Here is a 16152-nt window from a genome sequence, read left to right as displayed (position 1 = left end):
CGAAAAGGGTAGAGGGTTTAGCGTTTCAGGTTGCAAGTCATTATGTTCGGTTTGGGTATTGGTCTACCCAAATGAACTCCACATTGCAGTCATCTTAAGCACAAAAGCAAAAAACAAACCCCTTCAGCCAAATAACACTGATACCTCAGATAGAGGGTGTATACTTTACCATGAAAAAAAAAAAGAGCTATATCATTTCATGAAGTTCAGCGTTAGAAGTTCACAACAGACGTGCATGCAGTACATTGCATTTTTACCATGGGCAAATTATGAGGAAACTATGATGTCATAAAGAAATCTTGGACATGCTACGAGCAATACTAAACTCTTGGGAGCCAAACTGTTCTATGGACATCCAAATGGGCAGCTCTGATCAGAACCATTCCCTATGACCAGCTTAAGCAAGGATTTTTATAATTTTGATGGCCTTATAAAGGGACTTTTTTTTACTGGTGCTTAACCTCCTTTAACTTTCTACTGTGTATGGCTCAAAGCTGTACAATGCTTTTTGCACCCAAAAAGTCTAAAAACGTAAGCATTTTTCCATATTGATGTCATGGTGTGCAATTCTGATATTATCCAGAAGGTGTCGCACATCCCTACTAAATTATTAAATTGAATATTAAATATTTACTGTTGATCTGTTACTAGGAGAGTGAATATATTGGTAACTGAAAAGTTATTAGCAGAACAATTTGAATGCAATGTTTTGCCATGTATTCTTTGTAAGAGTAATGTAATGGCACATGGATCAGTATTAAAGCTTTGAATGCTATACGTAGTCTAAACACATGGTACAGTCCATTTCTCTGTTGATCACCCATATGTGCTTGTTATACGGAAACGAGGACTGTTGCATTTTTAGACAAGTGTTTGCAGGCAGTTACCATAAAAGTCTATGAGGGTGGTCTCTGGCCCTTTTGTCATGATCCATGGAAAACTTAAAAACAGGGTATTGAACTACTCGTAAGATCCAAAGCATCCTGTATGAGCAGAAAGGTGTCCACTAAAGCCCTACCAGGTTGCAATATGTCTCACCTGTTTGAAACCGGTTTACATTATTGGCCTTCCACCACATAGACCAGAAAAATACCAGCCCTTGTTCCAATAGAAGCTCGACAGCCCTGATTTCGATATAGCTACCTGCTGATGTCAAACGTTGTGTAAATGACACCTGGGGGCAGTGGTTAGAATTCATCTTGCATTGCAGCTGTCATGTGTGTCACAAACCAATCTTTCCAATAAATCTTTCATATACACACAAATATATCTATCTTTAAAATTACCTTTTGAGGTGCAGACCCTAGGTAGAAGTGCTCACTTGTGGCAGTCCCCATGAATACTATGCTGTATTTAAGAAGGGCAGGCAGCAAGGCAAATAGGCGCTTCCCCCCCTCAATCCAGTGCATCATTCAGATGAGCAAGTTAGGGAGTGGTGGCACACACAGGCCACAATAGATAAAACCACTGAGTAGTATGGTGGCAGGCAGATGAGCATTACAAAAATAGGAGTGTGAAGACCTTTGAAGGATGAGTACATATACAAGTCAATGAGATATATGTTTGGCTGGAGGATTTAACTACAGGCAAACCCTGCTTTTACAATCTGTTTTACATTTTCCTGGATTTTATGTAATAATCCATTTCCAGGGGCGTAACTACCGGGGGTACAAATGGGCCAGGGCCCGCACCCCCGCAGGGCCCCCCCCGGAAGATCGTGTGCGATGCAGCCGGCTGGAGTCGGCTGCAGGGGCAGAGAAAAATCGTGCAGACGAGGGTGGGGGCAGGCCTGTCTGCACGGCCCGCACCAGGGTCTGCCCCCACCAAGTTACGTTACTGTCCATTTCATTGGGAGCATTTCACTGATTTTAAGTATGTTTTCCCACATTTCCATAATAATTTTGTCAGATTTGAGTTTTTTTGTACTTTGTATCAGCAGAGCAACAACACACCAACAGCAGCCTAGCATGCAAGACAATCTACCCACCCTTCTTCCCTGCCCACTAGCGTGCACGTCTGCATGTGAAGGCAGTGACTGTGCAAATTTTTGGGGGGTTAAAGTGGTCCGGGTCTGCTTCCTCTATAGTTATGCCACTGGTTTCCACAATTTTTACAGAAAATAATTGATTTTATGTACCCCTTTTATTTGTTTTTCCAGATTCTACATTTTTTCGGGTCCTAGAACTTCCTAAAAAACATAAAGTTTAGTTTATATTTCCACTTTGCAAAGATTTCCAGTCACTCTTTAGCCGATAGGGAAGCAATTTATCTGGCATTTTGCAAAAATTGCATGAATGAAATAAATTAATTGATGCGGGGATGTCAGTCCCAAAAGATTCAGACCATTTATAGCAAATAATAAACATGTATATAAGAGGAGGATATATACAGTATATAATATCCAAAAACATATCCTTTATGGATGCCCTTCCAATATTCACTCTTATAATACTCATATAGTCACTCAGATGGTAACAAGTCATTTTCAAACTTCCATTGAAGTCAAAAAATTGTGGTTTTGAGATGATAGTTTGCAAACACTAATCTGATTAAAATCCATCATTGTGCATGTTGCAGCATTCTGATGGTTATGCAGTTCCATAAATTAATGTACAGTAGAACCCCTATTTTCATTTTTCAGGGGACCAGGAAAAAATGATGTAAAGTCCAGGAAAATGTAAAATCAGGGAAATTTGTTAAAGAAACCTTGTCTTTAATTTCTGAAATGATATAAGAAAAGGAGTCAGTTTTACTTTAAAATACAATATTTACTTCTTTAATATAAAGGGTTAAGCATTGCAGAATTAATGTTACACTATGGGAGGCATGTGCAAGGCCTCTATGTCAGTCACATGCACAACCTAAACCAATAATTGTTGATTGGTATAGGACATAATGAGGGGCAGATTAGTTGGACTTGACTATTTACAGGCACAACCATGGCAAAAAAAATTTTTTATTTCACTAATAATAACATTAACAGAGGACAAACAGCAGTTTTTGGGAACATCAGATCAAATTTTTTATGTGTCAGTGCCCATCCCATATGAGTTAGACTCACTCATGTCTTCTATCGCCAGAACACCTATGCCTCTCAGTACCCCACTGTTCCAGTTTCCAGCAGAATAATGGCAGCTGTTTCACCACAATGGTGGCCATCTCTCATGTCTGTGTCAGTAATCTATTTGACATCTCATGTCTCTTTTGAATCTATTTTAAATTTTGGAGGTATATAATGCTGTTATTTTGATACAGTTACGTACAATGATTTATTGTAACACCAGTTTTGCTACATTTTCTCCATCTCTATTTACACAGTTAATTGCTTAGTTAGTTTACTTGTATTTTGAAAATACAATATCACTTTCTACCCTTGCATGTGATGTGAATTGCTCATACAGTTGTGTTCATAATAATAGCAGTATTTTTTTTAAAAGTAAATAAAGCTCAAAATCCTTATAATAGTTTTTATTTCCATACATGCCAATGCATTGGCAACACTGCACATTCTATTCCAAATCAAAACATGAAGAAAAATTGATCAAATTTGTGTTATTCCTTTACAGAAAGTGAAGAAAAGGGAATATTAGGCTGTTCCAAAAAATAGCAGTGTCTGAATTATTCTTTACAAACTCAAATATTCACTGTATAAACTGAAATGTTTCAAGATTTTGCTTTCCTTTGAATCACTGAACTAATATTTAGTTGTAGAACCACTGATTCTGAGAACTGCTGCACATCTGTGTTACATGGAGACAACCAACTTCTGGCACCTGTTTCATTCCACAATTCATTTGAATTTCTTGGTTTTGCCTCAAAAACAAAATTTTTGATGTCACCCCCACAAGTTTTTTATTGCATTAAGTTCCAGGGATTGGGCTGGTCACTCTATAATGTCAGTCTTGTTGGTCTGGAACCAAGATTTTGCTCATTTACTGGTGTGTTTGGGGTCATTGTCTTGTTGAAACCCTCATTTCAAGGGCATTTCCTCTTAGGCATAAGGCAACATGACCTCTTCAAGAATTTTGATTGAAACTGATCCATGATCCCTGGTATGTGATAAATAGGCCCAACACCATAGTATGAGAAACATCCCCATATCATGATGCTAGTGCCACCATGCTTCACTGTCTTCACATTGTACTGTGGCTTGAATTCAGTGCTTAGGGATCTTCTGACAAACTGTCTGCGACCCCTAGACCCAAAAAGAACAATCTAGCTTTCATCAGTCCACAAATTGTTGCGCCATTTCTATTTAGGCCAGTCAATGTGTTGTTTGGAAAAATGTCATACCCTTAAATCCATATGCCTCCTCCTCCCCTGTGGATAACACAGCCCCCCAGCTCATGATTAAACACCTTAGGGTGCCTAACAATATTTTTCAAATGCTAACAAACCCCCAGAACAAATACCGGGCTTATGTTTCACAGGCAGAGCAGAGCACACACAGGCAGAGTATGGCACACACAGTGAGCATAGGACAGGCAGAGTATGGCACACACAGTGAGCATAGGACAGGCAGAGTATGGCACACAGTGAGCATAGGACAGGCAGAGTATGGCACACACAGTGAGCATAGGGAAGGCAGAACAGAGCAGGAGACAGGGAGTAAATTGTACGTAAATAATCATAAATGCTCTATGTAGTAAATAGGTTAATAATAAAATATAAACCATAATACCAGACTGTGCACATTTCCCCCCTAGACTGTAAACTAGAGTTTTTCATGGACAATACAGTGATGACAAACAGCCAGCAGGGTTTTTTGAAGGACAGGCCATGTCAAACTAATCTAATACATTTCAATGAGGAAGTAAGCAGAGAATTGTCCATTTAAATGTAGTTGATGTAATATATTTAGACTTTGCAAAGACCTTTGATTCCGTTCCCCATAGGAGATTACTGCAAATGAAACAGAAAGTCCTAGGAGGAAACATATGACACTGAACAGATAAATGGCTAAAGGACTTAAAAGTTTTTAAAAAGAATGAATGGGTTATTTTCACACTGAACTAAAGTTGTAAGCAGTAATATAGCTACAAACAGCTTTAGTATAGTGAAATACGGTAAATAGATATAAAGATGTAAGCATGTATATAGATAGGGGGTGGTATGTGCAGGGGTTGTGATATATGTGTGTGCAACTGGCAATAGGTTTGGAATATCAGGAAGATATGCATGTAAATAGATGTATTGATATAGTTCTGCACATTTTCTACAGATCACCAAGTTTGCAGGGGGTTCATCAACCAGTGCTGTTCTAAGGTAGGTTTCCTTATATTAATGCTGCATATTTGGGAAAAGAATGATCACCTTATTTATAATGCTCCTGTGTATGTAGCAACTGCATAATCTCACCTGATCCAATGCCATACCCATCCCATAAGAAGAGAAAATCAGCCAGATATGTATTGGAAAGTTTTAAAAATCTAGTCAGTCCTTGCTCAGAGGCCTGTACCCCTTTTGGTGTGATCCCATCTTTTGGCTCTTGGATCAGTGTGATATCACCTTTCCATAACAGGGAAAGATCTGCTTGTTTGGCGAGCAGTCAATTTATGGCCAACTTTCGATTTGTTTGCCATGGGCATGGATAGGCAATAACCTTGTGGTCATGACAGCCTTTGAAAATGCCCCGGGACACTATTACTATTTTTCATGTCAGAACTATATTGCACTGGCATCATAAGGGTTTATACTAGCTACATTTGGTTTCAGGCTAACAAAGAGACTTTTGTTTAGACACCCCAGCAGGGTGTACTGTGAAAAAGTGATAGCCCTATCTGGCTTAGAAGAAAATTCTGAATAACATAATTTTGGCAAGGTACTGTAGCTATAGCAGTGTGTTTCTTTTGAACTGTTGATCAATTGAAAGGGGATGTGAACCTACAGCTGCAGGGGGGTCAGTTATGAAAAATAGATGGATCAGACAGAGCTGAGATCAGCCTACTGAAATCCACAGGCCAATTTCAGCCCCTGACCACTAGCAGAGTCCTCTTCTGTGTTCAAGTCCAGAAGCCTTTTGTCGGCTCCAGTGCAAACTCATTCAGTGAAGAAACATGAGACATTTTTACCTGAAATACATAGTGTTTTGAAACGGAGGCGTCACAACACGATGAAAAAAGAAGAATTTGCTAGTGGTCGGGGGCTGAAATTGGCTTGCTGATTTCAGACCCGTATGGAACTGACAACCATCTACAGGGGTCATAATTGACATTTTCCTGGGAATTCCTACCTCATACATAAAGTAATGAGGGTGAGAGAGCAGCAGAAAATAAAAAGAGGGGAACCTAAGCATTGCAGCTCATACTTTAAGGCAGTAGTCCCCAACCACATGCTCAACCTCATGAGCAACATGCTGCTCTCCTATCCCTTGAATGTTGCTCACAGTTGCCTTAAAGCAGGTGCTTCTGTTGAACTTTTGACTTGAGGGCAAGTCCTCCTGATATTAATCTAATACTGATGTGTTTACAATGGTTAAGTTACAAAGGCAGTAGATATTGGTGGGACAACAGAATAACAGTGTCAAATATTAAATTGAGTTTTCATTCAATAACTGACAAAAATGTATTGACTTCAGCTCTCTGGTGTTTTCGTATCACATGCCATTAAGGATTTGGATTTGCTTGGGCCAAATGTTCTACTGACTATGAATCTTTGGTATTTGGTTGGAAGTCCAGCCAAAACTTGGATTCTGTGCATTCCTTGTAAATAATACAGGAAAAGCACTCTACAGCTGTAAATCATAAATCACTGTTGTTCTCTGGTAGTAGTGGAAGCAATCTAAAGGAGAGCAAAAAAATTGAAAAAAAATCAATTGGAATTAAAATCCCTGACCGGGGCAACATAATGAACCATGTTGGGTTTACTACATTAGCCTATACACATGGGTATATAAAGTACACAAAATAATATGAGAGTGATTAAGCTTAGTTAAAATACAAATAAAAAGTGTCTGAGGACTGAGGACAAACTGCCAAATGTCTTTCTAATATAACATTCTCCCATAAGGCTTTTTACCAAGGAATTTTTCATTTCTAAAAACCTAACTAAGACTAGAAAGGAATTTTACCCACATGGATGTGTTGCCAGTAGTTTCTAATAGCCAGCTCCAACATTATAATATGCATACATTCCCATCATATTGAAGTATCCCATATCTAGTATTTATCTCACTTACTGTATAACATCAACTAGCTCCTTATAGTCAACATGAAGATTCCACTTACGTATGAACCCTCTGTGACTGGTATATTCCTATACTAGCACTGTTCTGCAATACTTCAGTATACTTTAGGGCATTACCCAAGTTCAGTGTTACCCTGGGCTCAAAATTAAAATGGGCTTTCCTCAACAACTACAAAAGCATACCACAGTTATATACTGTAGTAAAATATTGTGATATACACAGACTTACCTCTAACAGAGTATCCACAACAGATATATGGTTAGTCTGACGTCAAAATACTATTTGTAGGTCAGACCTCCCAAGAGACTGCTCTTATTGATTGTGGTAAAAGGCAGGTACTACAATAGTATTTCACAATCTGTATATTTGCACTAAAGAAGGCTATTAATTTGGAAACTATGGTAGAAGTCTAAAAGCTGTGACTACTTTAAAATATATGAATGTATATGTACAGAATGTCATTCTTCCCTGCCTATTTAAAGGGATGTTCCACCTTTAAGTTAACTTTGAGTATGTTAAATAATGCCTAATGCTGAGCAACTTTTCAATTGGCAGTAATTTTTACAGTTTTTGAATTATTTGCCATCTTCTTCTGACTCTTTCTATCTTTCAAATGTTAGGGTCACTGGCCTCAACATCTAAAGAACCAATGTTATGTGAGGCTACTATTTTATTATTATTGCTACTTTTTATTACTCATCTTTATATTTAGGCATATTATTTTCATATTCCAGTCTCTCATTCAAACCAGCGTCTGGTTGCTAGGGCAATTTGGGCCCTAGAAACCAGCTAGCTGCTCATATTCTGAACTAAAGAGCTACTGAATCAAAAGTTCAATAGCTCAAAATCCAACTCAAGAACCTATGAAATAGTTGTTCTTATAATTTGAGAGAAAAGTGAGCTGTGGTTGTTAGCTAAATAATGGATTAAGGTAGGAACATATGAAAAGAGATAGGATAAATATTTGTTGGAGTGCTTGAGTGCAGGGATTTGACAGTTTAAGAAGGGCTTTGAATATAATCTGATGCTTGATGTGATGCTAGAAGAGTATATGTTATATCTGCAGAGAGGAGGAGCAGGCTCAGTATTTTAGGCAAAGAGATGATGCTCAGTGGAATTAATAACATACTAGCAAATCTATTACATTATTACAGAATGTTTCAGGCACTAGCACAGCCTTAGAGGTGACCCTACAGTTACAATGTACTCCATTCATGTCAATAGGTGCATGATAAAAATGCCATTGCCTATGTGAGGCCTTTCCACAGCTAATTAATCAAATTATGTCAGTTTGGTTTGTTTGTTAATGTGGTGGGTAATGGTTCTGGCAGCCAGACCTAACCAATACAGAGCTGTCTCCTGCATGAGGCTGAATGAGAGAGACAGCAAATAAGAGATAAAATAATAGAAATGCTCAGAGATGGAATATAATATGGATGTGCCATGTGCAGGGACGCTCGTTATACATAGTTTTACTTTAAACTACCAGGATTTAGAAAAAATGTTGTTATTTTGCCAAAAATTCACAGTTGTAATATTGAGGTTTGGGCCATGGCCTGTTGTTGTGTTTCAGCATTTCCTGGAGCCTTGTCTCCCCAACTCTTGCTGCCCCCCCCTTACAGCACCCACAAAACTTCCATGTAGAACAGAACACACTCTGGTGACTAATCCGCTCTCTGCCATCAGGTTCATGACCTGGAAGGGTTTTGCCAGAGACTTCTAACAATGAAGTCCTCCGAGCCGAGCCCTATTGAAAAGAACAGGGAAAGCAAAAAGAAGCAGCGCTGACTGCGCACCGAGGACCTGCAACTTGTAGTTGTGCAGTTGATGGTGGAACTAGTGAAAGTCTATGTACAACATAAAGCGTCAGTGGCCCGGAGCAATGACCAGTGCCGGCCAGACCAGCAGGGCGCTGTAATCAACCCAGCCGGCCACAGCTTCGCGCAACCAAGTATGCAGGTGCGCAGCCGAGAGCGCAACCGAGAGTGCATCCACTTTCCACTGAGGTAACAATTGCCGGCAGGACCGCCATCAGAAATCGCAGGGCCCCATACGACAACATTTCCTGGGCCCCCTGGGCTACGCCCACCGCAAGCCCCACTTACAGGTCCGCCCTCCCCACCACACAGTAAAAAACAAAAAAAATATTGGTGGCTAGGGTTCCCACATGTTAATAAAAAATAAAAAGATATTGGTGGTCAGGGCCCCCCCATTAAAAAATATTGGTGGCTAGGACCCCACATGAGAAAAAAATTGGTGGCCAAAATGGTGGCCAGGGCCACTTAAACGTCCATGCCTTCCTGAAGTCAGCAGCTCTGGGGGGGCCGGCTAATCAAGTAAGTGTGGCCGGGCCCCCATCACCCTCAGGGCCCCCTACAACTCTCCCCCCTGTCCCCCCAGATGGCGGCCCTGCTTGCCAGACTAGGAATGACTATGTGCATCGCCAAATGGCCCGGCTGTACTTGGACAAACAGACAAGTTATGTTCTGTGACACCAAATCGCGTTTTGTGACTGGGGGAGTCCCGTTTGCTGTGTTACCTCAGTTACCCCTTCCCCATTCCTGTCCATTCTCCCCGTCATTTCCAGCTGTTCTCCGCTGCGTCGCCCCGCCCACTTACTTGTCCTCTCACTTATCGCTCCTTCACTCGCTCTCTATCTCCCTCTCCCCCTCCCGTACAATAAGGCAACAGCAGCAGCGTCAGGAGGGAGGGGGTGACGTCACGGTCTCTCCGCTCAACAGCAGCTGCAGCTCCGGGGAACGAAACGCGAGGAGGAGCAATAGAGAGCGGACCCCCAACACTCACCCGTTGTGTCCACGCTCCACCTGCTTCCCCCTTACCATTCACTGCCTATTCATTATTTACCATTGCTTTGCCTCATGCACAGAGAAGCTCCTCATAAACTACACGTACGACCCCCGAATAGCCGCTTCCCTCTATTATTTGTACCCGACTGCTGCTGCTGCTGCACTAGTCTGACTGCGGGACATTAACCATCTGAATCCCAGTAACCAAGCAGCGCCTCATACTCACCGGTACTCACTGGTCCCGTCAGCTGCGACAATCCGCCTTCCCTCCTCCTCCCGACCCCGGGCCGCCAGCGCCTCTGTGACTCTCACCTGCGCCAATCATGTGCATCCGGACTGGCCACCAGTAGTATGGGCTGCGTCGGGAGCAGGAGCAGCGGGACCGGTGAGAGGAGGAGATTTGTGCCCAATACTCCTTTATGTCCGTGTGTTATGTCCGTGTGTGCCCTCCCTCCGCCTGCACTGATTGTGTATGTGTGTATATTGTATATATATATGTATATGTGTGTGTATGTATATAGCGTGTGTGTGTATGTGAATATATGTGTGTATGTGTAGGCACTGACAGATCTGTACAAGTGAATGTGCCCCACTCACTCACTGATCTCCATGTGTCAGGTAACTGTGCCTCCTGCATGTACTGCTCACTGGCCTCTACAGGTTCTACTTTTCTTTATGGCTTTGGCAGTTGGGGGGTCCATGCTCTGCTGGATACGATTCAATAGCAGTTGCTTTGCTATTATGTCCTGAGTTGGGGGGGGGGGGGGTTCTCTGCTGACTGGACTCTTGCACTGCTGGCTGTTATAGAACAGGGGGAATAGCACTGTGCTTCTAACTCTATCTCTCTGATGGACTGATACTTTGCTGTTTTTCATTGCACTGGCTCATTTCTGCACTGTCTTTGCTAGAGTGACTGCCATAACAATCTGCCAACTTTGATACCAATGGGGGGGGGGCTAAAAGACTAATGAGTGAGACTAACATTAAAAGCAATAGTCTGCTGGCTGCAGATGACAATGATAGGAGTAATCAATGTGCCAGTGATTTTTCATTTCTCATACCTTTCTAATATTAAGGACAATAGCACAGGGGACAATGGTACAGAGGGTGATCCCAGTGTTATGCCACCCACACGATGTGCAGCTTTGCCTTTCTAGGCTGGTGCCAAAACTCTTAGAAATGCCCCTCCATTGACATGTAATCAGCTGCACCCTGTGGGAACACTCACGGCATTAACCAAAACATTAGGAATCACACAGCTAATGTGCCATTGCCCTAAAGAGGAACTCCTCCTAAAAACTGGAAAGTTCCTAACTTTTAAAACGTAATGACGTAAATCTTTATTATCCCTTTCTTTGCTTCAAAAAGGGACTGCAAATAGTAGCATAGTAGTAAAATAAGACCTAGTCTTCCCAATAACACGATTGGCCTGACACAAAACCCACAGGACCTGTGAGTCGGCTGGGTTTGGGTTGGAATTCGGAAGACCATTGGGGGCTCTGGTTGGGAGCTAGGTAGACTGGATAAGTGCACTCCTCCTCTGCTCCTGAAGATTCACTGTTTTGGAGACAGAGGAGCACAGAAGTAATGTATGCAATGGGAAGATACTGGTACAGGTTGGGTGTGGGTCCTACAATGGCATCATTTTGTGGGTTAGGGTTGGGTGTGGGTTGAGTTTTTTCCTGACCCAGACATCACTAAACTACACCCCTACCATAGGCTTAAATCCCAAAGCAATAAATGTTAAATCTGGGAATAAAGAATCAAGCAGAACTAGTTGGTAAATAGCGTGTCATGTACAAGTCTTTTTCACATGACCAAGAGTCTGGGTTTTGTACATTGTTACATTTTTATAGGTTTTTATAGGTGGTTATGGTTAATAGACATTGAGAAGCCAACTATTTTTCCTCTGGCTTAGACAGGACTAGTAAGAAGTCTCTTTCAACTTGACAAGCATGCTGTATTGGTTATCTTTCACTTGGGTCTGATGTGTTTGGGAAAGCATTCCACTGGTTCTGATGGCACTGGGACCATTCTTCATGGTTTTGGGAGAGTTCCTCCCTTGTTCTGATGTGGCAGGGACGTTGATGGGATGATGCTGTGGTAGGTGATTTGCTACCCACTCTGATAGGACTGCTGTAACAGTCTCTTTGCTCATTGTGAGGCTTGACATATGGTTTTGCAGGATTTTGCTGGTACAACCCCATGTGCCAATCCAATCTATGACAGGTTTGTGTTGGCTCTGGTAAGACTGACTTTATTCTCTTTTGTTCCTGGAACTGTAGGGTTTTTATTTATTTTATGCTATGTAAGTCATCAGCTTTACTAGCTTTATGCGCTGCTTGCAGTAGGCGGATGTGGGAGTGTATACTCACCACTTGAGTAAGGCTAAAGTATGGTTTATAATTAGGGATGCACCGAATCCAGGATTTGGCCTTTTTCAGCAGGATTCGGATTCGGCCGTAGCCTTCTGCCCAGCTGAACCGAATGCTAATTTGCATATGTAAATTAGGGACAGGGAGGGAAATCGTATGACTTTTTGTCAGAAAACAAGGAAGTAAAACGTTTTCCCCTTTCCACACCTAATTTGCATATGCTAGTAAATCTGATGATTTACATAGCATAATTTGAATTTGCATATGCAAATTATGGTTAGGATTCGGTTCGGTATTTGGCCGAATCTTTAGCAAAGTATTCGGGGGGTTCAGCCGAATCCAAAATAGTGGATTCGGTGCATCCCTATTTATAATACGTAATAAAAGCCTTAAAAGTTATTATCATAAATAAGCTGTCGTAACTAAATTCCATATTTTTAAGATGTTTAAAGTTCTGCAGGACTTGTTTTACACTGCGTGAGCTCTAGCCCTCCAGATTACTGCTGCATCAGAGTCTGTCAGGTTGCAGTATTTGTTTTTGACCATAGGTTCAGTGCTGTGCAGATATTAATAAGGGTTGGTCTTGTTATTGTAAAACATTTTGACACGCAGACAAAAAAAATCTGTATAGGGTAAATGTTTTACAGACATGGAGACTTATTATCTGAAGGCCCTTAAAGCCTTTCAAAACAAATAAGCAGACTTTTGCAGATAATATTGCATAAAATGCTGTTTGAATGTTGTAAGGTTAGCTTTAATCCCAATAGGCATGGTGGGATGGTGCTGGCTGTGGTTGGGCTAGTGCTCTACGAGCTATAGCAGTGATGCAATTTGTGGCATGCGTGGGTTAATGCTGTGCAAGCTATTGTAGTGATTGGACTGATGGGATGCTGGTCTTCATAGAATAATGTTATTGTTATGTGGCCTCTAACACAGTGGGGTTTGTGCCCTGCCCTGGCAGTGGTGGAATGAATGCTCTACATTGTTCTATAGAGGGAAAGGTTGAGATCAGTTTGATTTTAACATGCAGTGACACATACAACAAATGACACTGAAAGTGACATAAGCACATACTCAGTGACATGCTGGCAGAGACACACACACACATACACACACACACACACACACCTCTCTTCTGTCAATGGAGTTACAGCATCCTTTGCAGAGGATCTTTCCTATTACTGCCTTGGGGCCTCATTGTGATAGGCCTTTTCTTTCAGAGGTAATGTGTGGAAGAGTGGCGGTAGTTCCTCATATGTAGTGGGTATTCTGTTTGTGAGAAAATGTGATTCATATTTCTCTTACTCTCTGATAGACAGCTTTATGCAAATATTCTTATCCAGTACTGGATCTCTATAGCAATGGACCATACGCTGCAATAAAAAGGTTGTCAGGTTGTGTAGTTCCTTGGGCATGTTATTGGCATGACACTGACTCCTAAGCGGTAGTGTCTAATAAAAAAATACAAGTATGGGATCTGTTATTTGGAAACCCTTTATCCAGAAAGTTCCGAATTGCGGAAAGGCTGTCTCCCATAAACTCCATTATAATCAAATAATCCAAATTTTTAAAAATGATTTCCTTTTTCTCTGTAATAATAAAACAGTATCTTGTACTTGATCCAAACGAAGATATAATTAATCCGCATTGGAAGCAAAACCAGTATATTGGGTTTATTTCATGTTTACCTGATTTTCTAGTAGACGACAAATCCGGAAAACCCCAGGTCCCGAGCATTCTGGATAAAGGGTCCCTTACCTGTAGTATGTTTTGAAAACCATTTAGAGCAGTGTATGAAAAAAGATAATACACTATGTCAGTGCCTGTTTTGAACATAGTAACATCATGGCATGTAAACATTAATACATTATCAGATGACTTTTATTTTACATAGTTGCTTGTTTCTCTAATATATGTGTTATATCAGTCTCCCAGTCTATCAATCTTTTACGGAAGCCAACTTTAATAGATATACTAATGCAAAAAATGAACATAAATTGACTCTTACAAATTGTTTAGCAGTTTGTGAAATATCTCTGCAGGGTTTGTTTTTTAAGATTACACTGCAAAGGAAGCATGGGGAAAGGTAACCTCAACGGCTTCCAGTTCTACAGAATTATCTGAGGGCTAAAAAAATAATTTCTATGTAGTTCTTGGTTTGGTGATTTTTTCTTTTTATTCTGGTAAATAGGAGTTTGAGTAGTTTTGTGTTTAGCTTTTTATTGAGTAGCAGTTAGGGTTGAAATGTTCTGTTTTACAGTAAAGGAAATCAACGCCTGTGCATCAAATTGATCTAATACAAGTGACTTTTACTCTGATTATTTTTGTGTAATGAATAGTTAGATTTAGGTATCCTAATCTCTTGTGGCATAGTATTCCTAAGGGACTGGAACTGGTTGAAGATTTACCCGCCCACACATTTTCTCTGATGCAAAGACATTGCTGAAGCCTTCAGTTACTATTGTTCCTATTGAAATCATGAATACTAGTATACATATGTGCCATCATGTATGCCTATATGTTATACAGTGCATGGTTACCATAAAAACCCCCATGATTGCAGCCCTGATTCAGTGCGCTAGACCTTCTATTCTTTCCCTATAAACGGTAATGTTTATTTTTGAACTTGAAAATAAGTGAGTTTTTGTAAGTAAGACACTAAAGAGAGACGAGGCTTATGTGAGTAGAGAATTTCAGTACAGATAGCAATTGCATTAAAGAAAAACTTTTTTTTTAATATTATCTATGGTTATTTTAGAGAGGTATCTAGTATATATAAACCCAGCTTCTAAATATTTATAAATATTTGTTTACATTATGACGCTGGAGCATACACTGTAAACAAACGCAGGAAAATAAAACTATGTATCTTAGAAAATGCCATTGCTGCAAAGGCTACATGCATTTGTGAAATTAGCCTACTTGGCATATTTGTCATTACCCTCATCCCTGTACAACTCTGCACGCACAAGTAGCACTTAATAAATCTATACATATATGCATACATGACAGTTAAAAGAATAAATACCTTTACTAAAAGAATACGTAAAACCATACATAGCAGACTGAGCATATATTCCTGGTACGGCTGGTGTTCTGGCAGCTATCCCTCAAAATATACCAACTAATTAACAGCTTTTATGTGTCCCTAGGCTGTTCAGTTCTGCTTGTTTCCCTGTAAGAATGGTGCAGCGCTTTTTGGGGTCTGAAAAGTCATTTAAAGGCATGGACTGATCTTTAGCTGGGGGTTATGCCTGATTGATCCTGACATCAGCAGGGTTATTATTTTTCGGGAATAACCTTTTGAAGTTGCAAGACCTGGAGACCCTCTATGCCACACATTGACTGCTGCTCAGTGTTCTAATGACAATCCCCCCCATACCCACGGGTGACCTATTGGACTTTCCATTGCAGCTTAGTGAAACTTAAAGATCAGTAGGCTTTTCATATGCACACAGTTGTCCATCTTTGTTATCAGATGTCAATGTCATGTGCACTGTGAGTAATACAATTGTTAATTTTCATATAAAAATCATTACATACTTATTGAACATATGTATATAGGGTAGTACTACATATTTTATTTTGTACTTTCACCATTGCTAGAATTTGACAAATGTAAGCTACTTTTCTACCATACTATATATATTTTCTACCAAAACGATATATTTTGCTTAACTTTTTATGAACACACAAAGCTTTTCTTGTTCAGTGTATATATTAAGAAAATATACTTTTTAGTACTTCATACATTGTGATGTGTAGTGCAGAAATCCAATTTGAT

General features: G+C 40.4%; 1 protein-coding gene across 2 annotated transcripts in view; it reads left to right on the top strand.

Annotated features, from left to right (window-relative positions):
- Window positions 1-9815: 9815 nt before the first annotated feature.
- The window catches only part of LOC108718028 (protein FAM131A), a 29000-nt gene continuing 22663 nt past the window's right edge, over window positions 9816-16152 (top strand). Inside the window, exon 1 of one of the 2 annotated variants that reach the window (XM_041564742.1) lies at window positions 9816-10378. In XM_041564742.1, the coding sequence (XP_041420676.1) occupies window positions 10345-10378 (34 nt within the window). In that variant the 5' untranslated portion in view covers window positions 9816-10344. The remainder of the gene's footprint in view (window positions 10379-16152) is intronic. The other variant, XM_018265579.2, reaches the window with a different exon arrangement.

The sequence above is a fragment of the Xenopus laevis genome, chromosome 5S, assembly GCF_017654675.1.
Source record: "Xenopus laevis strain J_2021 chromosome 5S, Xenopus_laevis_v10.1, whole genome shotgun sequence".
In the NCBI taxonomy this organism is placed as follows: Eukaryota; Metazoa; Chordata; class Amphibia; order Anura; family Pipidae; genus Xenopus; species Xenopus laevis.
Note: the sequence above shows the minus strand (reverse complement) of the source record. Positions and strands in the feature narration are given on the sequence as shown.